This window comes from Zonotrichia albicollis, chromosome 2, assembly GCF_047830755.1.
Source record: "Zonotrichia albicollis isolate bZonAlb1 chromosome 2, bZonAlb1.hap1, whole genome shotgun sequence".
NCBI classification, from domain to species: domain Eukaryota; kingdom Metazoa; phylum Chordata; class Aves; order Passeriformes; family Passerellidae; genus Zonotrichia; species Zonotrichia albicollis.
The window spans coordinates 452,972-477,535 of NC_133820.1; the positions used below are offsets into that span (position 1 = coordinate 452,972).

The following is a 24,564-nucleotide window of genomic DNA, read 5'->3' on the forward strand; positions in this document are numbered from 1 at the left end:
CAAAGAGAGGAATCTACTGAGCCTATTTAAAAAGAACCCCCAAATTTGTGCTGCTTCTCACTGGGTTTTGGCTACAGATTTTTCACCTTTGTGTGTGCCCTCTTGTATTCCTCTGCCACATGCTTGTGACCCTGCCGCTCCCATGCTGATGTACTACAAGCACCCTTTGGAGATGTGTGTCTAGGAGGGATCTGCTGGGAGCTGTGCAAACCCCTGACCCCTTTCATAAGCATACATTTCAGTTCTGAGTCCTTGTAAGTTCTTGCACTTCCTGGCAGTCCCTGTAAGTCATATGATGCATGATTTCCCAGCCACAGTTGTCAAGAGTCTTCTCATCTCTAGGCATTTCGAGTTGTTCTGGATTTAAAAAGTTTATGGAATTGTAGAATCACAGAATGGTTTGGATTGGAGGGGATCTTCAAGTCCTGAAGCTTCTCTTTTTGATCTGAACCAAAGCCAAACTTTGTTTTAGTATTTCTCTGAGAGGAGCCATATAGAGTGAGGCTGATAACTGTGATGCCAAATCTCACATGCCTTTTTTACTCCTTTTTGGTTCTTACAGGTGGCTCAAGGTTCTGAGGAGGTGGGCAAAGCAATGGTGAGAGAACTTGTGCATAGTTTCTTGATGGACCTGTGCTGCTCTCTGAAACATGGCATAACCTTCTATGATCCAAGTCTGGGAACTTCTGGCAAGTGAGTCACTGGGCAGCTGGGATTGTATGTGGATTCTTTGCTAGAAGCAAAGAGACCTCGCCATTTATCATGTCTGCCCTGAAATGTGTGGTGTTAATTCACGTTTGTCATGCAGAAAATGTGCAGATGAATTAATTTCTTACTTCTTTGAGTGTAAACTCACAAATTATGCCAGGAGGATGAGAGATCTTGCCTTCAAATAATCGTTTTGCCTTCAGTTAATAGTTAGAGAAGCTGTAGAGTTCACATCCCATATAAAGTATCAAAATAAGGATTCCTTATTCAAAGTAATTTTTTTGTCTTCACCAGGGGAGGAAATGTGGTACTTCTGCACTTCCTGCTTGGTTTGAAAACTGCAACAGAAGATGAAATGGTTGCTGATCTCGTGGTGAATATTCTCAAAGTGTGCCCAGATTTACTGAACAGATACTTCAAGGAGAGCCAGTATTCCTTTGTTCCTAGAGTGAAGTCTGCTTGGATGGACAACATGAAGTTGCTCAAGAAGGTGAGAGTGTGGGTGGTGGTAAAAAGCCATGCTCAGAGCAGGGAGCTTTGTAAACATGTAAACTAAACTGGTAAAAAAGGAATTGGTGTAAGAAACAGTGGAAAACATCACATCAGGGACATATTTTTTGAGATGCAGCAACATCAAAGCTCAACTAGAAAAACCTTTTGTCCTTTGTGAGTGTTCTGCTGCCTCTTTTTTAGCCTAAAATGGGCAAGTAGGTTCTGGAATCTCTTGAAAAGGGATAGCCTTTACCAGGGATGCTGTTTGCGTACAGGGGGTCCATTTAGTTGAGTCTGGAGCATGCTCTGTAGCATTTTTGCATAAAAATTGTCATTTAATGTTGCCGTTACTGCTGACAAGTCAAAATCCTTCTGTAAAATGCTCCCCAGAAGAAGCTGTCATCTCCAGAACTGTATCAATGGGGCGTAAATTTTTGTTTCTTTTCTTTCAGATCTATGAGGCTCAACCAGAGATCTCCAATGCTTTTAAGAGTTCAGAATTTATTCCTCTTCCCAGATTGCTTTCTATGGTGATGGTGACAACAGTCCCTGCAGTGTGCAACAGAACAATGTTCACCCAAGGGTTAAATGTAAGAGCAGTCTGTAGCATTTCAGTGACTTTTCTGTCCTAGTTTGTGCTGATTCATTTCAGTGTGGGATCATTCAAGGAATTTCTGAAGTTGGTTAATTACCTGTGGTTTATGTTGTCTGCCTCAGCATTGATCTGGCTTGGTGGAGCGCTGAAAAATGGATTAGAATCACTGATATTGATTGCAGGTGCCTTTCACAAGCTCTGGTTCTGCCACTGTCCACTAGTGTTTTGGGCAGGGAATCTGAAAGCCCATGGATTCCTTACTGCTAGCTAAGATCCAGAAAATAAGGGATTCAGTGACCAATTTGAATGCACATTCAGAGTATGGATTCTGTGCCTAGCATAACAGGAATCACCAAAATATCATTAATGCACTTCCCTCTTTTAGCTGCCCAGCACAGAGGTGAAGCAGAGCATCCTGTCTCTGGTGTCCATGGTGCTGAGAAGAGCCCTGAGGAACATTCAGCACTGCTTGTCTGAGGAAACCTGGCAGAGGTCACAGATCTGCACTCTGCCTGCACTGCAGGAGTTTGTGCAGCTCTACAGAGAAGCTGTCAGCAAGGTAGGAATGAAGAGACCATTGCAGCAGACACTGCTCTCCCTGTGCTTTGTCCTGCAGCAGTGCAGCTGAGGAGCCAGGGGATGCAGGCTGTGGGTTACCTGGTGTGAGGGAGGAGCCTGCACTCCTGCCATGTCTGTCTGATGGGAACGCAGATACAATCCTGTGGGGAGACAGAGCTGCCACATTCATGGCTGTGGGGCTGCACATGATTTCCAGGAGCAGGAAGCATTTATCTTCCTGGTTAAGTCAATGCAGCCAGCAGAGGTTACTCACAAGTTACTGGACAAGAGGGTACTTGAGCGGAAAATACGCCATGAGGAAGAAGAACCAAAGAAATTTTTCACAGGAAGCCTTTTCAATAAAATGTTCTTTCTAGTACTTAGGTTAGGCTGAAGTGGAAGTGCAGTGCTTGATTTCAGGTCATTCTCTGATTGCACACAAGGTCAGTTCCAACCTTTGTGAAGAGCTGCAGATCTTCCTGTTGGATGTTTGGGGATGTATTTATCACAGGAGCTTTGTCTTACAAAAGAGAGCTGTTGCAATTTCCCCTGTTTGCTTTTAGGTTTTGCCAGACATGACCAGCATAGTGGCTGTCTGGCAGTCCCTCCTGAAGCAAGAGAGAGAACACAGCAATGGCCCAGCAGAGAAGAAGGAAGGTGATGTCCCCACTGTGAAGGCAATGCCTGAGACAGAAGCTGCTGAGCAGCATGGTAGGCAAAGCAGGTGGAGTTACAGCTTCTTATCTCTGTGGGAATGAGTGATGTGAAACCCTCATCCCACCCTTAACTTCAGCAGGATCCAGATCTCACTTGTATTTACTGCTCACCTTTTCTCAGTTCAGTTCTTCAGGCTGTTAGGACTGCCTGAGAGCACAGCTCAGCATAGAGGCTGCCCCTGCTGCTAGAGGGTGAAGCAGTTTGACTTGGCTGTGCCAGGATCACGGAGTGGTTGGGTTTGGAAGGGATCTCTGTAAATCATCTTGGCTGATTCCCCTGCCTAAACCTGGGTACCCAGGTCCCCATTCACACAGCTCCTGAACATCTCCAAGGATGGGGACTCCAGAACCCCTTTGGGCAGCCCGATGGGTGCTCAAGTCAGAAACTGTTTCCTGATGCTCAGGGTGTTCCTGTGGTTCCCTTTGTGCCAGTGCCACTGCCCCTGCCCCGGGTGCTCCTGGCAGGAGCTTGGCACCGTCATCTTTGCACTCTCAGGTGCTCATACACATTGATGAGATGCCCCTGAGCCTTCTCTTCAGTGTGAACAGTCCCAGCTGCCCCAGCCATTCCTCACAGGAGAGGTGTTCCAGTCCCTTCACCATTTTTGTGAGCCTCTGCTGGCCTCTCCCCAGTGTCTCCATTTTCTGGGGAGTCCAGACCTGAACACAGCACTCCTGGTTTGGGCTCCCCAGTGCTGAGAGGAGGGCAAGGAGCAGCTCCCTGACACCAGGACACCAGATCCTTCCCTGACAAGCTGCTGAGTGCTTGGGTGGCCCCAGGATGTACTGGTGTACCTGTTCCTCCTCAGGTGCAGGGCTCTGCTGTTCCTCTTGTTGAACTCAGCCCTCCTGCCCTTGGCCTTTCCATGCTAGGAGCTGGTTCACAGCCACAAAATGAAACTGGCAAGGAGATGATATGCCTGAAAAATAATTTTTGGAGAGGTTTTTTGTTTGTCCAAGTTATTTCACCAGGAGGTCTTTTTTTTTTAGCAGTTGGTTACTGTGGCTACACAAATGTTTGTATAGTGGTAACACAGGAGTGGACAGGACAGGTGGTATTCTTACAGTGAGCATTCAGATGCTCAGGGTGTGTTTTATATGTGTGAGCACTTCCGAGTCAAATGAGAAATGGCAGCTCTCAATCTAAGCACTGAATGAGCAGATTTAGTTTTGGAAGTATTCATACAGGAATGCTGGAGAATGGAACTGGAATAAGCAGATTTAGTTTTGGAAGTATTCATACAGGAATGCTGGGGAAATGGAACTGGAGATTCCACGAGTGTTTTTCTTATTCTTCTTGTGGGGAAGATAGCAGGTAATTTCCTAGGCAAACCTGCTGGAAATACAGTTATTAATTCTGCTGCTGGCTAATGGAGGTGTGCCACTATGCACTCTTGCTGTGAAAGAAGAATGAACTAATGATGGGAACATTTTGTTTAGGTTCAGATGATGCTGAGACGCTGCTTCTGAAAGCTGCCCTGCTTCAGGTCATATGTCTGTACCAGAAGGTTGTGCCCCACATGGTAGCACAGAGCAACTTTGATTTCAGCAAGCTGATAAAAGGTATGTCATGGGTATTTGTGTTTTTGTTTTCTCTGGCTGTTTACACAGCAGAAGGGAACATTTGCTTTTCTGCCTCTGAGGCTGGATTCTCACCTTGGGCCGGCCAGCCTTAGCTGCAGTTTGTCTGGGGATCCCATGACGTGAAGATCTTTGAACTGCCAGCTTGTCTCACCGTTGTGTTTCCAACCCTGACACATAAATGTTCTGAGGTTTCAGGACGATGGACCAGACTGAAGCTGGTTTCTTGTTTCACCCCCCAGGTATAGTCACTGAAAAGGGTCTGCGGGAGGAGGTGCCTCCTCTCCTGCAGAACCACATCCTGAAGGTGGCTTTGGAGCTTCCTGCCAATAAATTTGCCTGGTTCAAAGTACAGGTGAGAGCCCGATGCAAATTTATGTTTCCTTGGTCTGTTGTCCCCAAATCTTCCCATCTGGCATTGCCTAGTTTTGCATTAGTCCAGTCCTTTTAGGAGGTGATCCTTGTGTAAAGCCAGCAGGAATGACATTCTCAGCAGTGGTGAAGATCCCTGCTGATCTCAAAAGGTTTTTTACAGGGACAGCATTTTTGTTGTCACCTCCCTGGTGAGCGCAGGCGAAGGTCCCAGGAGCTCCGTGTGTCTCTGGAGAGGAGCACAAGGGACAATGGGCTGGACTGCCCTTGTCTGGAAAGCCTCAGGCTGCAGACCAGGGAAATGAGCACTGATGGCAGCCATCCCACCCCTTCCCAAGGAAATTCCAACATGTTTAATGCTCCCCATAATTAGAGGAAATCATCAGGGCCCCAGCTCTCTTTTTCACTGCAGGCTTCTAAAATAAGAGCTCTGTCAAGAGTTTGCTTGTCATGTCAGGAGAAAGGAGTGGGCCTGACTTTGGGGAGAAGCAGAGACACCGTTGGCGTGTTGTAACAGGGATTGACATGGAATGACTGGGGAGTAAAATATGGTTGGGGAATAAATATGATTGATGGGGAGGTGGCATTGCCTTGGCTCCTTGCAGTAGTTGGGGTTTCTGTTATTACTGACTGCTTCCACTTCCCAGGAAAGCATTTTACAAGTAAGTGCAAGGATCCTGGCTCATTAAATGCAAAGTAGTGTAAGTGATCCCAATTATTTCTGGCCTTGGCACCTTTGGGCAGGTCTATAAAATAACATACTTACCTTACACATCAGTGTCAGTGCAACATAGCCCTGTACAGTGCTGCTGTAGCAGAGGAATTTTAATATATTTTTCTTGCAGGACATCTCTGAGACAGAGAAGATATCTGGTGAAAAATCAGTCTTCTATTTACTGATGAAAATGTTTGTTTCAAGTACCCATTCTCATCTGAAAATTTCCACCAAACAGTTGATCATCAAGGTAAGCATTTGAATTGAAATATCAGGATATTCACCATATCCCATTGGTCTGAAATTTCAGGATTGTAGTTTTTTCTTAAAGCAGCCGCCTTTACTGCACGGTTGTGTGGTCAGCAGAGTCTCCTTTCCTGTTTCTTGTGACTGTTGTTGGAATTTGCTGTCAGATAACTGGCTATTAACAAAATATTTTCTGGAAATAAATGCTGTGAACTGCCTTCCCTGCAGCAGTTGATGGAAGAGTAAGGAAAATGTCTTTAATGTTTGCCCACCCCCCCTAGGCTGAATTAAGTCTGGCACTGTAATAAATTAATTAGTTTGTGCCTGCAAAGGTCTTGACATTGATCTAGAGGAGATTACTTTTGAGTTTTATTTTTTATCATTATTTATTTATTCTGTACTTTATCATTGTTTATCTAGTCTGTACTCCAGCACTCCAGCCTTGCATAAGCCTTGGATGGTTTGCTCTGGCCCTGCAGAATAATCCTCTCTGCTACTGTCTGATACAAGCTTTGATGCCAGGAGTACTTTTTGTCCTAAAAATTAATTAAAATCCCCTTCTGTACATTTAAATTAGCTATTTCACTTTTCAGGAAAACTGGTCAACTACAAGTCCACAAGACAGCAGAGTCTGTTGTTTTTAGCACCTTATTAAAGAGGACATCTTTAGTGATCCGAGATGGGGTAGAGATTAACGTTGGGAATAAATACACCCAAACTGTCCTGCCCAGAGGAAACCCAGGAGGCTGTGCTGGCCCTGGACAGGGCTCTTCATGCAGTGCCCTGCAGTGTTCGTGGCTCATGAATCTGTACCCAGCTTTGTGCATTGAATCTCTGCATTGAGCTCCAATCAGAGAGGCCAGTTTAATATTCAGCCCACCAGACCAAAGTTCCAGTGATTGAACTGGGGTTTAGTTGCCCCTGGCCCTTGCGAGGGTTTAAAGGCAGGTTCTCTTGGTCTCCCAGTAATGAATGTCTGAACCAAAACCTGCTCAAAATGTGCTGTTTTTCTGGTGGTTTTGGATTTCTTTGGCCAGGTGGGAGCATGGACTGCCTCACTTGTCCTTGTGTCCACTTTTCGCTGCAGTCCATTGCACTTTCTCTGGGGGGAATGCAGGAGCACGGGAGTCAGGGCAGTTATGGCAGCAGAAAGGCTGCTAAGAATAGATGGTAAGGACTGATTTTTCTGTGCAGGGCCATGTAACTGAAGGCTTGTTTTGGGATTTCACATTCTGTTCCTGCCTGGTTCTGTGAGAGCTGCAAGTGCGTTTCTATTTCCAGACTGCCAAAAATAGTCAATTATATTAAAATGAATCCTTTTCCCTTCATTTTTCTTTATTTAAATGAATTACCCTGTCAGACTGATGTAAGCAGCAGTTATTTTTAGAGTTGCTGGTGTTGTGCACAGAGTAAACGTGGAACAAATGAGTTGTGATGGCTTCCTTTTATTCTGTGTGTGGAGAGGAGCAAAGGCACAGATTGATCCTGTGTAGTGTGGGTGCCAGAGTCAGGAGCTGGGCAAGGTTTCCTCTCTTGTTGACAGGGAGTTTGGCCATGGTGTCACTTCAGTTCCTTCCTCTCCTCCCTCCTCCTGGCTTGCTTGCAGAGCTGCAGCACAGGGTCACCAGGTTTGGGTGCCTGAGGTCAGGGCCTGAAATTAGAGAGCAGCAAAGTGGGGGAAATTTCTAGATGTGTCAAAGCCTGTCTCCTTGTTGTGGTGTATCTGGGTCTACCTCACCACTCCCACAACCTCCACTTCTGTCTGGACCTTGCTGTGGTCACAGCCCACTGCTCATTTACGTGGCTATTTGTCCTTCTGCCTAATTGTTTCATGTACAAATAGCCTGATTTAGGTTTAATATAGCAACTATTTTTCTTTATGTTAGATCAGTAAATCTCTCCTACTGGGTATTTTTAAGGTGCTTTTTTTTTCTGCCTGTGATGATATAAAGATGTACAACCCTCTGAAAGCAGTATTAACCTGCTTTCCAAAAATTACAGAACTATGATTTTTATTGTGCACTATGCAGTGAAAGTCCCCCTAGTGAGTGGGAATAAGGCCTCTTGAGCTGAGGGGGTGAGGAGAGTGACAGATACTTCTTTCCATTAACCTGCTCTTCTCCTTTTCTTTCCCAAAAGAGGGAATCATGAAGTTACTCTGCAAAAAGATCTGTATCTCTTGGGGTTTTGTGTTTTAGGTGTTTTGAGGTTTATTTACACACCTCCCCTTTGTTTCCTGGACAGGTTTTACGTGACAGTGGAGTGTTTGAGTACACGTGGAAGGAACTTTCAGTCTGGCTGGAACACTTGGATAATACAAAAGAAGACCAGAAGGAAGCAGTGATTCAGTTTTTGGAAAGGGTAACAGTGTTCAAATTAGCCGGATAAACAATGCAGAGAACAGTGCTAGTGGAAACTAGAGATTTTATTGCTATTGTTGAGAAACCTGTCAAAGAGCAGCGAGTGAATTCTGAGAAAAGCGTTGTCTGGGATTCTTTAGACAGAGGTGGCTTCATTCTTGTCTTCAGTGGGAGGGACAGTGAAATGATTTGTGGGAAAATGAAATCCAAAAAGATCAGTTGTTCCAACAGCGTTGTTGGTGTGAGGGTAGGGTGTTGTATGTGTGGATAGCTTTTATCTCCTCCTCAGGTGCCAAAATGATCAGAGCTCAGTAAATTGTGATCTTGTACAAGGAAAGCTGACACTTCCCGTTTACTCTGCAGGATGTTGGATGCCCAGTGCTTCATTTCCAGGGCAGTCTCCCCAGGGACTCAGTCTGTGGTAGCAATCTGGATGCCAAATTGCAGTGGACTTTCACTTTTTCCATCAATGTGCCCTGTAGAGCAGGAACCATAGACAGAATCCTGCAGAAGTAATATGGAAGTGGCCCTCCTAAACCCTGCCCAGCTTCCAACCCCTTTTAGCACACGTTCTTTCTTAGCCACACGTGGTTCCCCTGCACATGACAGCCAGTGCACTCACTTACATTTCTCCCCCCTTTGCTGGCAGATCCTGCTGAAGCTGGTGACAAAGCCCTATCCCTACACAGACAAGGCAGCAGACGTGGTTCAGGAGGCCAGCATGCTCCAGGCCTCCATGTTTAAACAGGACTCTGACAACATCAGCATCCCTGTCTCTCACATTGATGGTATGTGGGAACCCCTCAACAGCAGAATTCCACCACTTGAGGCTGCATTTTCTAGCCCTCATCAGCAAACTGGGGATGGATAACCTAGAAATCCTGTTACAGAATCCTCCAGGATTCAGCCCTCCATGGGTACCTGGTACCAGAAGTCAGAATTGCAAAGTTACCACTTTAGCCCCAAATGTAATTTCTGATATGGTTGTGCCACTTTAGCAGTATTTGAAATCTCTCTTCATGGTCTTGCAGCAGCATTTTCAAACTAAAATGGAAATTTTAGTTTTGCCTGGGGCTGTTCATAGAACCATGGAATCCCAGAGTGGTTTGGGTGGGAAGGCCCCTTTTAAAGCTCATCCAGTTCCAGCCCCTGCCATTGCCAGGGACACTTTCCACTAGCCCAGGGTGCTCCAAGCCCCATCCAGCCTGGCTTTGGACACTCCCAGGGATCCAGGGGCAGCCAAAGCTGCTCTGGGCACCCTGTGCTGGACAGCAGCATTGAAGCTGTCATTTTTGTGTTGCACTCAACATTTTATTTCCTGACAAATGTGGGGGCTTTTTCTACTTTTTTTCCTTTTTTTTTTTTTTTTTCAGGAACTAAAAGATGCTTTGTGTTCCTGGAGTGTTTTTCTGTTGTTTTTTCCAGTTAGTCTGGATCCTCTGCTTACATTTTTTCCTTCCCTTCCTAGATGTGCTGGATATGGTGGATGTTCTGATCGAGGGCAGTGATGACTTCGATGAAGAAATTGGGTTCTCTTTAAATGAAGACATGATTATCCAGACATTTCCCTTCAGTGCTGTTGTCCCTGCTGCATTAGAGGCCAGGAATGTACTGTTGCTTCAGTCTGGAGATGGAACAGGTACAGATTTTTTTTTGTTTTATGTGTTATTTCTACCAGGGGAGTGAAAGTGGCATCATTTTTACCGATTTTTAATAATTTTATACTATTTATCATTTTATGACATTTATTATCTTCCCTGCAAACAGAAGGGGGTGCAGATTCCTGGTGTTTGATGCTCAGGAGAGGCACTGAAGCTCTGTAGGTGCTTGTGCCCCTTCTCCCTGACCCTGAAGAGAAGAGACACTGTCCCTGCAGGGACAGCCTTGGTCTGGCCTCAGTAACAGTGTTTTAAGGGCAGAGTGTGGAGGTCAGGAGGGGAAGGTGGTTTCCATGCCTGTGGGCAGCTCTTCCCCAGATCAGGGAGAGAGGACTGCATTGCTGAGTAGGAAATGGATGCATTGTCCAAAGAAAACTTCAGAAATGAAGCTCTGGTGGCAAATATTGCAAAGTTCTTGAGGAAACCACCTCCTTGAGGAAAGCCTTAAAATCACAGGTGGGCTTGGAGCAGGATTTGCCAGCACCACAGCACCTCATTGAGTCCTCTGTGTGTATTTGGCAGCACCTGGGGTGTGCTGAGAGTCCCAGTTCTGAAAGAAAAATCTGTTTAACTTGGACATGTTAACTGGGGTGTGCCCCCAGTACAGATCAGTTCTTCTTTCAGGTGGTGCTTGGCACCGTCCTGTTAAAAGACAGGCACGTTTAGCACAGCACAGTGCAGGTGGAGTATTTGCTTCTGCAAGAGCTAATGTGTGGAGGATTTCTCAGGTACCCCAGTGGTCAGAAACACTTGTCTAGGTCACTGCAAACACTTTTTGATCTTGCTCAGTACTTTTCTGTGTGATGCTTGGAGCCAAGGCCCACAGTAAGGAGGGTTGTTGCCCCACTGTCGTGATCATGTCAACAGTTTAATTTATTTTTGCTTTCCTAGGAGCACACATCGTGGAGTACCTTGCTGCTGTGTTCACTGACCTCCTGCACTCTCAGAGGGAACCCCTTGCTCTCTGCCTGATGTTCCAGCTCTATGACAAGGATCTCAAGTCCCTGAAAGTGTCTAAGTACCCTCAGCTCTACCAGTTTAACCAGTACTACAAGCTCTGGATACCCAAGCAATCCCAGGAACCTGTGGTAAGGAAGGCCTGAAGTCACTGAATTCTTGAGCCACTATTCCTATGAAAACCTCACAGTTTGTAGAGGTTACATTGCCTTCAGAAACAGCATTTTTATGGAGCTAATTCTGCATTTCTTGTTGATCACGTTGGGACACAGATTTGCTCCAGGGCATTTCTCTGGTGACACAAGAGTCTTTGTGGTGCTGGGGAGGGGATCCCAGGGCTGAGGGCTCATGCACAGCCTCCTCACAGGCACAGCAGAGCCCGGTGCCTGCTCTGCCCTCCGTTTGCAGCTCCCCTGGGTGGGTGGAGGATCACAGCCCCCTGGGCTGGCTCTGGGGAGTGTTTCTCAGTCCAGCAGTGAACACTACGTCACATTCCCCTGGGGACACCGCTGGCCTGCTCTGCTCTAGCAGGGCTGCACTCTTGTGCTCCTGGAGCTTCAGCCCCAGTTCAGCTCAGAGCTCATCTCAAAGAGAAGAGATTCTTGTTTCATACTCATCACTGCTGCTCTCTTATGCTGTTTTTCACTTTGAACAGTTTAAAAACCGCAAGGGGGTAAGTGAAGAACCCGCTGTGGCACTGGATTCTGTATTTCCCGCTTTGCTCAAGAGTGCCTATGAGAGAGGAAGCAATGCCTTACTGGAAGATGGTGTGCAGGCAAAACTGAGAGACTTGGCTTCCAGGCTGCCCCCTGAGCAGCTCTTGCTGGGAGTGAAGCACGTGCTGCTGTACCTGAAATCCACCGTGGAGAGCTTCAGCAGTGTAAGAGCAGTGCTGTCATAGTACTGTGGTTATGGCTGGGTGATTTTAAGGTAGAAGGTACAAATGGCTTGGCTGTTAAAATTTAGGTTCCAGGTCTGTAGCTCTTTTTCCTCTGCTTGGCTCTGGGGCTACACAGCACCGTGCAGAACTGCACCTAGAGCACCTAAACTGCAACTACACATACAAAACTGCATTTCATTTGTAAACAAATGTCAGTTTTTCTGATTATTGAAGAGTGTTGGATTTACTTTGCATGGGTTACCTTACTGATGACTGTGAGTGTAAATAAACTCAAGATTTTAATCCAGCTCTTGGATCTCCCTGAGAAGCCTTTCACTGGCCTGTGTAAGTCCAAATGCCACAGTATAAATGAAAATCTATCAATATTTATTTGGCAGCCTGAGCCTTCTCTTAGAATCAGGTTTCTACATAGGGAAGTAGTTCCTTCCACAAGAAGCTGTTGTAACCTAAGTAGTTCTTAGTTGACTCCTATTCCTGTTGGATAATGACCCTCCTGCTCCCACTCTCCTCTTTTCTTCACTCCCAAGATGCCTTTATTTCCACAGGTTGGTAAAACCTTGGGTCCTCAGCTCATTGACCTCTATGTGGACATTCTGAGCCTCTTGTTGTGCCGGGGCAGTCAGGTAAAGCTGGAGCAGCAGCAGCAGCAGGAGGAGCACCAGGCTGAGTCAGATCTCTTCATGGATGAGGAGTCTCTGATGGCAGAAGGGTCTTCAAATGACCAGGTACCAAATCCTTGATGCAGAGGCACCTGTTAGTAAACTTGGATTTGATTGATTCTTTAGGGAGCAGTTTTGCTGAACAGAGAGGCGCTGTTAAGGTCTTGGAGGAGAATTTAGGAACATAGAACATGTGGTCCAGCGGCTGCAAAATTACTGTCTGGAGATGTGAGCCAGCTGCATCACCCACAGTCTCACCCCTGAGCTGGAGCAAGGTCAGGAGAGGTCCTGAAAGAGATCACCTTGCAGAAAAAAATGTATTCCCTCAGCCCAGTGTGAAAATTACATGGTTGATGAGTGAGTTTTGCCCCTCTTTCATCTGTTCTGGGAATTTGTGGAGATTAGAATGCATTGATGAACTTAGAATATTCAGTTTTCCTCTGGAGATGAGCTTAGACATGTTTAGAATGTTCTGTATAACAGCATAAGTGTTGGGAGAATGGTATTTATGTGCTTGCAGTTCATTAATATTTTTTATCCTCTGGCCAGCTAGTAGACAATTTAATGTTCAATAATTGCAATTGACAAGCTGTGGCAGATGAATGAGGTTTTTTCCCCCCTGGACTATCCACTCATTGATACAGTTACCCGTGTTTGTTACAGACCCTGGAGGATTTGCTCACCCTGATTTTCAGACACCCTACGCTGGAGAGCTGGTTCCTGGCCGTGCAGCTGCGCTCTGTTCCTCAGCCTGGCCTGAACCCCGTCACTGTGAAGCTCCTGTCAGCTCACCTCAGTTCTGGGGTGCTCCAGCTGCTGAAAACAGCTGCCCCCATCGTGCAGGGCCTCACAACAGATCACAGACACGTCTTGTCCAAGTATTTCGAGGCCGTCACCAAAAGTGTCCTGGCAGAGCTGCAGGCTGTGGGCAAGGGCAGAAGCCAGGCCTGTGCCAGGAGGTCTCAGCAGCTGCAGGCTCTGGAGGAGCTGCACACGTACATGGCTGCAGCCCAGCTGAAGGAGATCACTCTAACCATGCTGCAGCTTCCTGAGATGAGCTTGACTGAGCAGAAATCTGACGAATCCCCTAAGAAGGGGAAGCAGTTAAACTTCTATGGACAAGTTTTGGTGAAGCTCCTTACAGACAGCTACCAAAGGCATCCCCAGCAAGGAGAGTTTCTGCTCTCCACAGGGCACATTAAAGCTTTGGGGGTATTGATGTCAGCATCAGCCAGCAAGGATTTGGAGGAGGTTTTCCTCCAGGCTCTCCAGAGTGAGCCAGTCCTTGCCCTGGCTGTTGGTGTCGAGGTCCAGGCTCGCTGCCTGGCCCGGTGCTCACACACCTCCCTGGCCATCGTGGCCGTGCTGATCCAGCACTGCAGGACTCACCTGCTGCAGTTTGAGCTCTGGTGTCTGGGCAGTGGCACTGGGAAGTTCCTCAGGAAGCACATGGAGAGCTTCCTGCCCCTCATTAATGTGTACTTGCAGTGCAGAGACCAGCACAGCTTCAGCCGACCTTCCGCAGGTAAGGGCGCTGCTGAGCCCTGCTGGGGATTCAGGGCTCAGACTCCCTGCTTAGCTCCTGCTGGCCTTAAAGGGGTGGAATCTTTGCACAGCAGACAATGGTGATAAAACTTAGATGTCCTTTAAGTTTTATCACCTTTATCACCTGACCTCCAAGGGCTGTCTTGGAAGTACCTCTGTAGCACTGAAGGTGAAGAGCTGTTCTGAGGGCTGGCTCTTAGACTGCAGCCAAGGGCTCTTACAGTTACTGCTGCCCAGATTTCTCTTTTGAAGCCCTTATTTAATGCTCAGCGCCTGTGAAAATCTGTCATTGTGCTTCTCCTGGCTTGGTACAGGAGGTAAAACCTTTTGTTCAGATAGAAGAGTGTCTGCAGTGTGCAATGCCACAGCCAGATGGCTTTTGCAGAACCTGAGCTTTCACTTTGACAGAGTCCAAAAATTTCTTCTGAAACAAATCTCCAGCTGTGGGCTGGCTGCAGTCATGCCCTCCTAAGCTGGCAGTCCAGAACTTTCCAAACCCACAGCAGCATTACATCCATGGACAAGTGTGTTAAATCCCTACCAGCAAAACGATGAGTCAGGATTCAACTGGATGGAACAGGATCACTTTAATTTCATTTCTCTTATTGCCCAGAAATGTAAATAGCAAAGGTAACTGACTGGGGCTGTAGCTCTCAGGCAGTGCTAAGAGCTTGTCAGCAGCCTGGGAAGCAGAGGATGGGTAAAGAAGTGAGCCTCTTGTAGCACATCTCTGTTACAGAGCAGCAGCTGCTGTAGCAGCATTCCCTAGAAACTGAGCGGTCTGGGCCTGGATTAGAAACTGATTTGGGGTGAGTGTGTTGTGTTTAACACCTGCAGGCGGTGGAGCCTGTGCCCTCTGCTCTCCCAACAGTTATCTCAGCTGTCACCCCTGTCCTGAGGAAAGCCCTGTGGAAGGAGCTCTGTGCCGGGATCCAGGACAGCGGAGCGTCACACGAGGCCTCTCTGAAACTGCAGATCCTTGCAAAGTTACTGCCACCTGTGCGAAGCAAAGGGCTGCACAGCCTGATGGAGTGCCTTCCTGCTGCTCTGGAGAGAGCAGGGAGTGAGGAGAGGTGGGCAGTGTGTGTGTGTGTGCCTCCCTCAGGGCTCAGTCTGTCCTGTAACAGGAATGGGAGCTGTAGCAGCATCCTCTCCTCACAGAATCCAGCCAAACATCTTTAACATATACAGAACCAAGTTAAAGTGTTAATTAAAAAATCCTCAACTGTCTCTGTGCAGCTGGGCCGTGGCAGATGCCATTTCCACAGTGCTTAAAGACTCGGAGGAGCTGCGTTCCTGGAGGAGACAGCTCTTGTCAGCCTGCATGAAGGGGTTGGTGGCCATCTACAGCAGCAGTAAGGAGGAAAGCAAGCCAGAAGTGGAGAGGTCCATGCTGCTGAGGCTCGAGGAATTACTGGTGAGACTCCTTACCTGCTTTGCCACAGGGGGACTGCATGCATGTGTGTGATTGGGCAGTTGTAGGTTTTGTAAATACAGATTGGGCTTGATTTCCTCTTTTATGGATTCTGGTTGCCATGGACTTGTAATAGCTTTTGTAGAGGCCTGATAATCCTTTATATGAAGCAGTTTTATATTCTTGATGATGGCTTTTTGGTAAGAATCCCCTTTGAAGACAGGAGTTTGAGGTATTTAGGAGTAAAAATCAAAGGTTACCAGTGGAATTTAATTTTTTTTAAATTAAAAAAGGTGATGGAGATACTTCTGCCAAGACCCACCTGCCATGCCATCTGAAGTCTGGGGCAGAAATCTGGTTGATCATGAATAGAAATCCAGACTATGATCCTGAAGAACAATACTTGGTCACTCCCTCTGTGCTGTCCCTGGGTTTGGGTTCTGATCACCCCATGAGTGTTTGGCCTGCATGTTCTCAGTGTGTCCCTTGAACTGAAACCGCTGCAGAGGCTCCCTGTGCCAAATGTAAACCAGCAATGTAAACCAGCCCCTCTTTTACTGCTGCACACAGGGTGTGCTTGGAGAGGTGGACCCAGATGACTGGTGCAGCCTTGTGAAGACAGGACTCAAGTAAGTGTTTCCATTTTAATTTGGTTTGGTGTTACTAAACTCGTTTTCTTTGCCAAGTTCTCATTTGTTAAACAACTCTTAATTTCAAGCAGGTTTCCTTGGGTTGGTTGTGGCCTGACCCCTCTGTGCTCGCTCTCCCAAGGTACCGGTACAGGGATGGGACATTCCTGAGGGTGCTGAACGCTGCCATCCAGTTTCTGTACAAGGAGGAATCCCCACTCAGGCAGAGCTTGCTCAGGCTCTCCAAGCTGCACATGATGGTCACACAGCACTCTCTGTTTCTGTCTGCCATCCTGAGGCACAGAGAGGAGGATGGCACCAACGCCCAGACCAGAGGTATTTTACATCATCTCCTTCCCACACTGAACACAGTTATTCTTGTCTTTCTTGCATTATATTCTCTCCATCCAGCAACACACCCGCTCATGTAAATACTGCAGAGTTATTAACAGTTCCAGAATATTGGCATTTAAATTGTGCCTCTGCTTGCATCCAAATGTTGCATTCATTTTATGCTGGTTTTAAACACTTCAGTTTTTAAAACTGCTGGAAAGGTGGGTTTGGGTGTTTGTTTGTTTGTCTGTTTGTTTTTCTGGTATTTTTAACGCAGTCAAAGTCTCAGATTGATTCTTTTGGTTTCTGTGAGGCAGTTAGTGTAAGATCACTGAAGTGCACAAAGGTCCTGTGATGCTTAAACCTGTTCTAAAATAGGGTGACACAGGAGATTTAAAGTTGATTTTGCAAGTTTTATCAAAAATGGCAATTCAAATTATGTGTATTTCATATTGCAACCTTTCATGAGGAATATCCCTCCAGAGGAATACAAATTGGATGTAGTTCATGTGTAGGATTGGCTTTGTTTCTTCTTCACTAAAATCCTCCCTGGCCTTGAACCACATTTAATCCACACAGACCTCAGCTTTTCCCCACTGTGCAGAGGTTTGAGATGCAGTGATTGAAGGAGCTGTGTAAGAAAAGGGGGGGAAATTCTCAAGGCAGTGTATTGATAACAATTTTTGTTTATTGGTGAGCAAAATGTAGACAAGCTTTTAAGTTTTAAAGCACCTGAAAAGAGAGAAAAGCTCTTGTGAGGTCACCAATTAGTGAAAATAAGGAATAGATTTTGCTGTTTACTGTGTGTATGTGTGTTACCTGTAGAGTGTATTTCTGTAGAATCAGGATGGATTCTGTGAGGCCAGCTGCTGTTCCAGAAGCTTGGTGCCACCAGTGCATTCAATTTAGGAGGGCTCCTTCAGGAGCTCTTCAGTTTTGGCATGTGTTTCATATTCCTGCACATAGCAGGGTCAAAGCCCAGGCCTTTCCAGATAGTGGGAGCAGGGAAACCTGGAGTTGAGTCCCGAGTGTGCTGCAGACAGCCTGTTTGTTCCTGAGGAACCCAGTCACTGGCACTTTGTGCCTCTCAGCTGGTTACAGAGCAAAGGTGGAGCATTTGTGTACCCCAGGGGACAGAGTTCCTGTGGCTCACAAAGCACCCACAGTGCTGAGCCCTGCTGGGACACAGTGCAGAGCATTCTGATATTTACTGCAGCTGGGGTGTTGGTTTGTGCTGTGTGTGTTGGGGTGTTGGTTTGTGCTGTGTGTGTGTGTTGGGGTGTTGGTTTGTGCTCTGTGTGTGTTGGGGTGTTGGTTTGTGCTGTGTGTGTGTGTTGGGGTGCTGGTTTGTGCTGTGTGTGTTGGGGTGTTGGTTTGTGCTGTGTGTGTGTGTGGGGGTGTTGGTTTGTGCTGTGTGTGTGTGTTGGGGTGTGGTTTGTGCTGTGTATGTGTTGGGGTGTTGGTTTGTGCTCTGTGTGTGTGTTGGGGTGCTGGTTTGTGCTGTGTGTGTGTGTTGGGGTGCTGGTTTGTGCTGTGTGTGTGTTGTGGTGTTGGTTTGTGCTGTGTGTGTGTGTTGTGGTGTTGGTTTGTGCTGTGTGTGTGTGTTGGGGTGTTATTTGTGCTGTGTGTGTGTTGGGGTGTTGGTTTGTGCTGTGTGTGTTGGGGTGCTGGTTTGTGCTCTGTGTGTGTGTGTTGGGGTGCTGGTTTGTGCTGTGTGTGTGTTGGGGTGTTATTTGTGCTCTGTGTGTGTGTTGGGGTGTTGGTTTGTGCTCTGTGTGTGTGTTGGGGTGCTGGTTTGTGCTGTGTGTGTGTGTTGGGGTGTGGTTTGTGCTGTGTATGTGTTGGGGTGTTGGTTTGTGCTGTGTGTGTGTTGGGGTGCTGGTTTGTGCTGTGTGTGTGTGTTGGGGTGCTGGTTTGTGCTGTGTGTGCACCCATCTGCAGGGCTGTTGGGGTGTTATTTGCGCTCTCTGTGCTGCGGGAGCTGCAGGCTCAGGCTGTGCTCATTGCTCATTGCAGAGGCTCTGGTGGACATCCTGCTGACGGCTGTGCAGCTCAGCCCCTCTCTGTGTGACAGCAGCCACCTCCCCGTGCTGCTGGGAGCCTACGGGGCCACGCTGAGCACCACAGGTGAGTGTCACTGCTGGGGGCACCCCCTTCTGCAGCTGGTCCTTGTGTCCACAGGCCACTAACTTGGGGTTCCATCTTGGGTTTCAGATCAGAAGATACTGCTGCTGCTTCAGCTGTATGAGAAGAATAATCAAAGTCTCATCAACTCCAGGTGAGCTGAACACCTTCCTTTGCTGGGCAAACTACGCACAGGGAGTCTCTCAACTGGTATTTTCCAGGGTCTCATTTTTAAATTAAGGAGACAGTGAACAAGGTGCAACCTAAAGATGAATGTTACTTTTGGAAACACTTGTACTACTCATTTCCTATTTTTAATGTAATTCTCTTCTGCTGCCCAGACTCTGTGTGTCTGTGGGTTAGATGAGGCAATGTCTCATTTCTGGGGTCAGTCACTCTCCAGAATTGGGGCTCACTATAGGGGTCTTCTCACAGATGGGAGAAACATAAGTCTGCAACATAAGTCTCTAGTGGGCTTTTCCCTTTCCTGTGCCCAGGCAGTCCACAGGAAAGCCTGCTGCCAACACTTGTGGTTTGGCCTGCCTCCCTCACATGCACTCTGCTGTCTCGAGGCAGGAGCAGAAATGGCCCCAGCAGTGCAGAGCACTGGCTCAGGCAGCTGAGGCAGCTCTGGATCCCTGTCCCTTCATGCAGCTGCTGTCACTCTTACCTGCACTTACAGCCTGAATCCACAGGTGCCTCTGAGTGGGTACATCTGACTTGGATGGACCGGGGAGGGCAGGATGAGACTCAGACTAAATTTGCGAGGCTTTGGGATGGATGGAAAAGGTGTTGCCAGGGAAACAAGTTACAGTTTCAAGTGCCACAGGGTACTAACCGCAAGTGAATACAAAATTTCGGTTCTCCTGCCTAATGTGTTTGCCTTTAACAATGTTTCAGGATCCTGCTGTGGGGTCCAGCCGCTGTGGAGCATCACAAGACCTGCAAGAGTCTGGGGAAGTCCCTGTGGCAGCAGCCCAGCATGGAGGAGATTCTGTGTCTGCTGGATCGGGAGAAGATGATGAGGACGATCCTGTCGTTCCCTCAGCACCGCCGGCTGCTGCCATCACAGGTGCTCTGGGGTCAGCCTGTCCATGGTTCCCTTCTTGGAGAGGCAGGAACGCCCTTGAGCCGTTCATGGCTGGCCCCCCTGTAACCCATGGCAGTTTGTTTCCATCAGGAGAGTCGTTTATGCCACTCATGGCTGGCCCCCCTGTAACACACAGCAGTTTGTTCCCTTCAGGACAGTAATTTCAGTTCATAGGAGGGATTAGTTCTGCAGAGTAATTGCAGGATACAGGCCACGTCCTGTCAGCAGGGAGATAGTGCATTGCAGAGGTTGTCATGTATGTGAGACCAGGATTGCACAGCCCAAGGACCCACTGGCTCTCCAGCCTGCCTTACAGTTTGCTGGATTGCTGTTGGTGCTGCTCAAGGGAAGTAGTTGTGGGTGTGCTCTCACAGTGAAAGCCGGGTTTGAACACAAGCATGTCTCACCCTGTGGCGCATTGTATTTTACAAGGTGCAGTATCAAGGGGTTTGTAGTGGGATGAGGTGGTTGTGGAAGTTTGAAACCAAGCTTGAAATTGGTGCTGTTCCTTACAAATGCTGGTTTGGATTTGCTTTCAGGGGATACAAGAGTCACTATATAAAGATGAAACAGTGAAGAGCCTTGATGACTTCTATGATCCTTGTTTTCTGCTTCAGCTCTTCAGTGAACTGACCAGGCCAGGTACAGTGCGTGTTTCTCTTTGGTATTTAGTGTTTCTGTTTGGTATTTAGTGTTTCTGCTTGATGTTCAGTGTCAGGTTGCTCTGCTGCAGAGCTGCCCCTGGAGCGCTGTTATCCCTGATCCAAGAGCCAATACTGCCAGGAATTTGTGCCTGACTTTGGGGGGAAAAACAACCTGCTGTGAGGGCTGTGGCTGGACTGGCTGGAGATCTGGCCTGTGCAGAACAGAGAAACTTCAGCCAGCTCATTTTCCACCAGACAGATGGGCATGGGGCCAGTGTGTTTCACAAGTGGGCTGGTGCTCTGGACTGTCAGCAGGGTTCTGTCTGACATGACTCAGCTCTGCATGTGGAGAGGAGAAAATAGCCCTCTGAGCTTCTCCACACAGAGAGAGTGAGAGTCTGTGTCCTGAGAGGGGCATTGGGAAGGGCCCAAGTGATTGATGGGTCCCAGTCCCAGGGTGCCTGTAAACCACGTCAGCTGCTCTTGGAACTCCCAGTTCTTTATTTGTTTGCTCTTTGTGCTGGCTGCACAGTGCCATCAGAATGCATAAACATGGACTTGTTGCACAGTGCTCAGTGCTTGCTGAGGAAAAAGCAAATCTGGGGCTGGGCAGATAGCAAGTTCTGTCTATCTTTAGCTCTGATAAGCATCTTATGGAAAGCTTTTCCATCCTGGTTCTCAAGGTCCTTTAAATAAGCTCTATGTCAGACATAGAATTAAATTGGGGTGCTTTTCTAATAAAAGCTTGTTATTTTATGTCAGTTTTTGAACATATTGTCCAAGGGCAGCAGGATGGAAAATATTACCACTGCATGCTTTCATTGAAGGCAAGTTTTCCAAATAAATCTTCCTGTGGCCTGCTGAAGTGAGAATCTTGGGTTTCATCCTGTGGCCCTCTGCCCCATTGGGAAGGGTGGGTTCACACCAGCAGCAGGGCTGCAGCCTGAAGGAGCAGAGTGCTGGCCCTGGGACAGATGGCAGGGCTGGGGGGAACTGGAGACTCTGCTTGAGCTGGCAGTGGGAAACTGCCAGGCATGAAATTGGGTTTTAGTAGTTCTAGCAGTAGAGAAAGAGATGAGAGAAATAGCCCAGGTGCTGGTACAGGGACAGAAATAATCTGTGATTATTTAAACGTGGTTTTATATATATAAATACATACATGCACACATACACACATGTACATGTTTATACACACATATTTACACACACACTAGTCTGTGTGGGCAGTGATAGAGGAGGAAATCAGTGTGCCACATGTGGGTGCTTGGCAGTAAGATTGCAGCCCCTTCCTTCTTAAATAGGAATGTTTGTTTTAGAAACTTCCTCCTGACCTTCAGTGTGAATGACAAGAAAATCCATGAATATTATTGCTAAACTTGTGTACATTTGTGGCTGTAAAACACCCCTGAGGTGCCGTGGGGCTCCATGCCTGGAGGTGAGGTGGGACGTTCACACACAGTCATTTCCAGCCATCAGTGAGTGCAGATGGCAGCAAACACATCCAAAGCACACAGGGCAGGAGCCCTCAGAGGAGAAACCCCAGATCCTGAAGGCTGAATGCTGCAGTGTGTGCTTCCTGCTTGCTCTGGGGCTGATCTCTGCTCATTGCTGGATTTTGTTTTACCTGGAAGGGCTCAGGGCAGGCCTGACCACCAGAGTCACTTGTGCCTGCACGGGGACACCTGCTGTGCTTTATGGGCTGTTCATGTGTTACTCTCCCATCCTTTCTGTGCAAGAGCTTTTTAGTGCTGCTTTTTCAGGCACCCTGTAATGCTCTGGAGAGATGAATTTTCCCTCTGGTTGTTCTTTGTACTCAGCTTCCCTGACACAGTGAGACACAAAGATGTGTGTACAGAATTTACCCCAACTTTGCATGGCCTGGTGGGCAGGATCGTCCCTGTCTCAATAAATGAGAGCAGCCCCGTGCATTTCAGCTCAGGTAGACAATTCCTGCTCAGAGGGAATTGCTGGAGCCCTCTGTGAGCTGGAGGAGCCTCCGTGGCCTGAGGTCGCAGTTTGTGGGGTAGAGCCAGGAATGGGTGCCCATGGCCAGGGGTGTGAGGGGTTCGAGTGCTGTGACACACCCTGGACTGTCAGTGCTAACACAGGCTGCTCTCTGCTTCTCTCCCCTCCCCTCAGAGTGCGTGGTGGCCTGTCACAAGTTTGTGGAAGTCAATGCCCTGGGTCTCACCGTGGCTGCCCTGAGCAGCTACGACCCCAGCATGAGAGCGGCGGCGTATTTTGTGCTGGCCTCCTTCCGCTGCCACCTGGACGGGGCTCGCTGTCGGGAGCAGAGCCAGGTGAGCAGTGCCAGGGTGGGCTCTGGGGAGCAGAGCCAGGCTGGGCTCTGGGCTGGCTGTGGGGAGCAGAGCCAGGTGAGCAGTGCCAGGGTGCCAGGTGAGCAGTGCCAGGCTGGGCTCTGGGCTGGCTCTGGGGAGCAGAGCCAGGTGAGCAGTGCCAGGGTGCCAGGTGAGCAGTGCCAGGCTGGGCTCTGGGCTGGCTCTGGGGAGCAGAGCCAGGTGAGCAGTGCCAGGGTGCCAGGTAACATCTGGTACATCATGGACATGTGTGGGGGAGATGCTGCCTTGCTCATCCACCCACATGCATGTGGGGAGACAGCTAAAAGAAGCCTTCTATCCTCTCTCCCATTGTTTCTCCTCTATTGCTTTGGGTTTCCTCCTGCTATAACCATGGACAGAGAAAGGAGAAAACACGTTGTAGAAATTCTTGGGAGTTTTGTATGCAGGACTGGCAATCCTGATGGAATTGATATTTGGCCTGTATGGCCCATGCAGCGTCCCAGAAGCTGGTTGGTGCCTTGTTCTCCTGTTGTGTTCACTGGGGCTGTGCCTCAGCCTCTCTCCCTGGGCTCTTGCAGTTGCTGTACCTCTTGGACGCCGTGCAGAACGGAATCAGGCAGCCCAACCTCAGGCTCACCTTCTCCCTGAGCCTCTACATTGCCCGTGTGGCACAGCAGATCCTGAGGCCAGGTACTGGGACTGGCTGGGTGAGCAGCAGGGCTCACCTGGGGAGTGCTGATCTCCTCAGCTGCTCCGTGCTCTCCTGGCTGAGCTGCAGTTCTGGGGAGGGAAGGGGAGGCTGGGCAGCACCGAGGGAGCTCGGAGCAAAGGCCCTGTGCACTTCTGGGCTGTTCTCCAGCCTGGGGCTCTGCACACGCGCTGCAGCTTCCACGGATTGTGGTCCCTGGTTGTGCACTGGGAGCCTTGTCCTGCTCCAATGCAGCTTTATTAACCAGCTTTTCCCTTCACAGAGGACCACATGTACATAAAGGTGAACAGATTCCTGCTGTCACACCAGTATTTGGACCTGAGGAAGGTACCAGGCTTTTTCCAGCTTTTCTACAGTTTTGATTTTGAGGTAAGAGTCCCATTTTAGGTATCCAGTAATTAATTCTTCAGAAATGTACTAAAAACAGCCATAGAAATGCAATGACATCTCATTCTCCCATAGGTAGTTAATTATTTATTTATTATCTTTCTTATGTTTCATATTGGAATGAAAAATGTTGTTTCTATGGGGTTTTTGTTTCTTTCTTAATACTAACACACAGTGAGTTGTGCTGTGTGTGCTCTGTGAGCACAATAAACAGAATATTCTGCCCCAGCTAGCTGCAATTCCTCTTTGAGTTTAGATTAGTAATGTTGAGTTCAACTGAAGTGTTTTAGGAACAGCAACTTCTAAAATTCCATTTCCACTGCATGTTTGGGCTGCAGACTGACTGTTCCCAGTGGATGTTAGTGATTAAATTTGATAGGAATGGGAAAGGAGAGGTCCAGAACAAGCTGCAGTGAGCTTTGAGCTGGCATTCAGAGGGAACCAGGGCTCTGTGCTCAGGGTTTTGTGCTCTTGGGAACAGGTTTTCTTTGGAAATGTCTGAATGCCTGAGGGTGGTGTTTCTCTTTGTGGCTCCAGTACAAAACAGAGCGGGAGTGGATCCTCAGGTTCCTTGGGGAAGGGCTGCGTGACAAACACTGCTATGAGCTCTATGACTACCAGAGGATTTTCCAGGTCATTCTGTCCTTCTTCAACAGTCCTTTGTGTGACGAGGGCTCCCAGGTAAGAATTAAAAAAGAAAGTTCCCAAACCCCCAAACCGCAGAGGTTTGCGTGGCTTTGAGATCCCGAGTACAAACCAGAAAGGAGCAGCTGACTCTGCCTTGGCTCAATTGAAAATCTGTTCCTTGTTGGTTTTGTGTATGTGTAGAGGGGCCAATAATTGCTTGTGTCTAAACCAGTGCCACCCTCAT

General features: G+C 47.9%; 1 protein-coding gene across 1 annotated transcript in view; it reads left to right on the forward strand.

The window, feature by feature from the left end:
- Positions 1-24,564, forward strand: part of URB1 (URB1 ribosome biogenesis homolog) — a 37,139-nt gene that overhangs the window by 7,644 nt on the left and 4,931 nt on the right. The window contains exons 8-34 of the mRNA XM_074529836.1: positions 563-693; positions 1,003-1,198; positions 1,653-1,790; positions 2,181-2,354; positions 2,917-3,064; positions 4,510-4,632; positions 4,893-5,005; positions 5,868-5,987; positions 8,228-8,344; positions 8,993-9,131; positions 9,812-9,982; positions 10,893-11,089; positions 11,614-11,838; positions 12,405-12,584; positions 13,182-14,043; positions 14,935-15,136; positions 15,303-15,480; positions 16,048-16,106; positions 16,249-16,442; positions 18,456-18,566; positions 18,654-18,717; positions 19,464-19,635; positions 20,193-20,295; positions 22,437-22,597; positions 23,176-23,287; positions 23,569-23,675; positions 24,231-24,374. Coding sequence (XP_074385937.1) covers positions 563-693; positions 1,003-1,198; positions 1,653-1,790; positions 2,181-2,354; positions 2,917-3,064; positions 4,510-4,632; positions 4,893-5,005; positions 5,868-5,987; positions 8,228-8,344; positions 8,993-9,131; positions 9,812-9,982; positions 10,893-11,089; positions 11,614-11,838; positions 12,405-12,584; positions 13,182-14,043; positions 14,935-15,136; positions 15,303-15,480; positions 16,048-16,106; positions 16,249-16,442; positions 18,456-18,566; positions 18,654-18,717; positions 19,464-19,635; positions 20,193-20,295; positions 22,437-22,597; positions 23,176-23,287; positions 23,569-23,675; positions 24,231-24,374 — 4,641 coding nt within the window. The remainder of the gene's footprint in view (positions 1-562; positions 694-1,002; positions 1,199-1,652; positions 1,791-2,180; positions 2,355-2,916; positions 3,065-4,509; positions 4,633-4,892; positions 5,006-5,867; positions 5,988-8,227; positions 8,345-8,992; positions 9,132-9,811; positions 9,983-10,892; positions 11,090-11,613; positions 11,839-12,404; positions 12,585-13,181; positions 14,044-14,934; positions 15,137-15,302; positions 15,481-16,047; positions 16,107-16,248; positions 16,443-18,455; positions 18,567-18,653; positions 18,718-19,463; positions 19,636-20,192; positions 20,296-22,436; positions 22,598-23,175; positions 23,288-23,568; positions 23,676-24,230; positions 24,375-24,564) is intronic.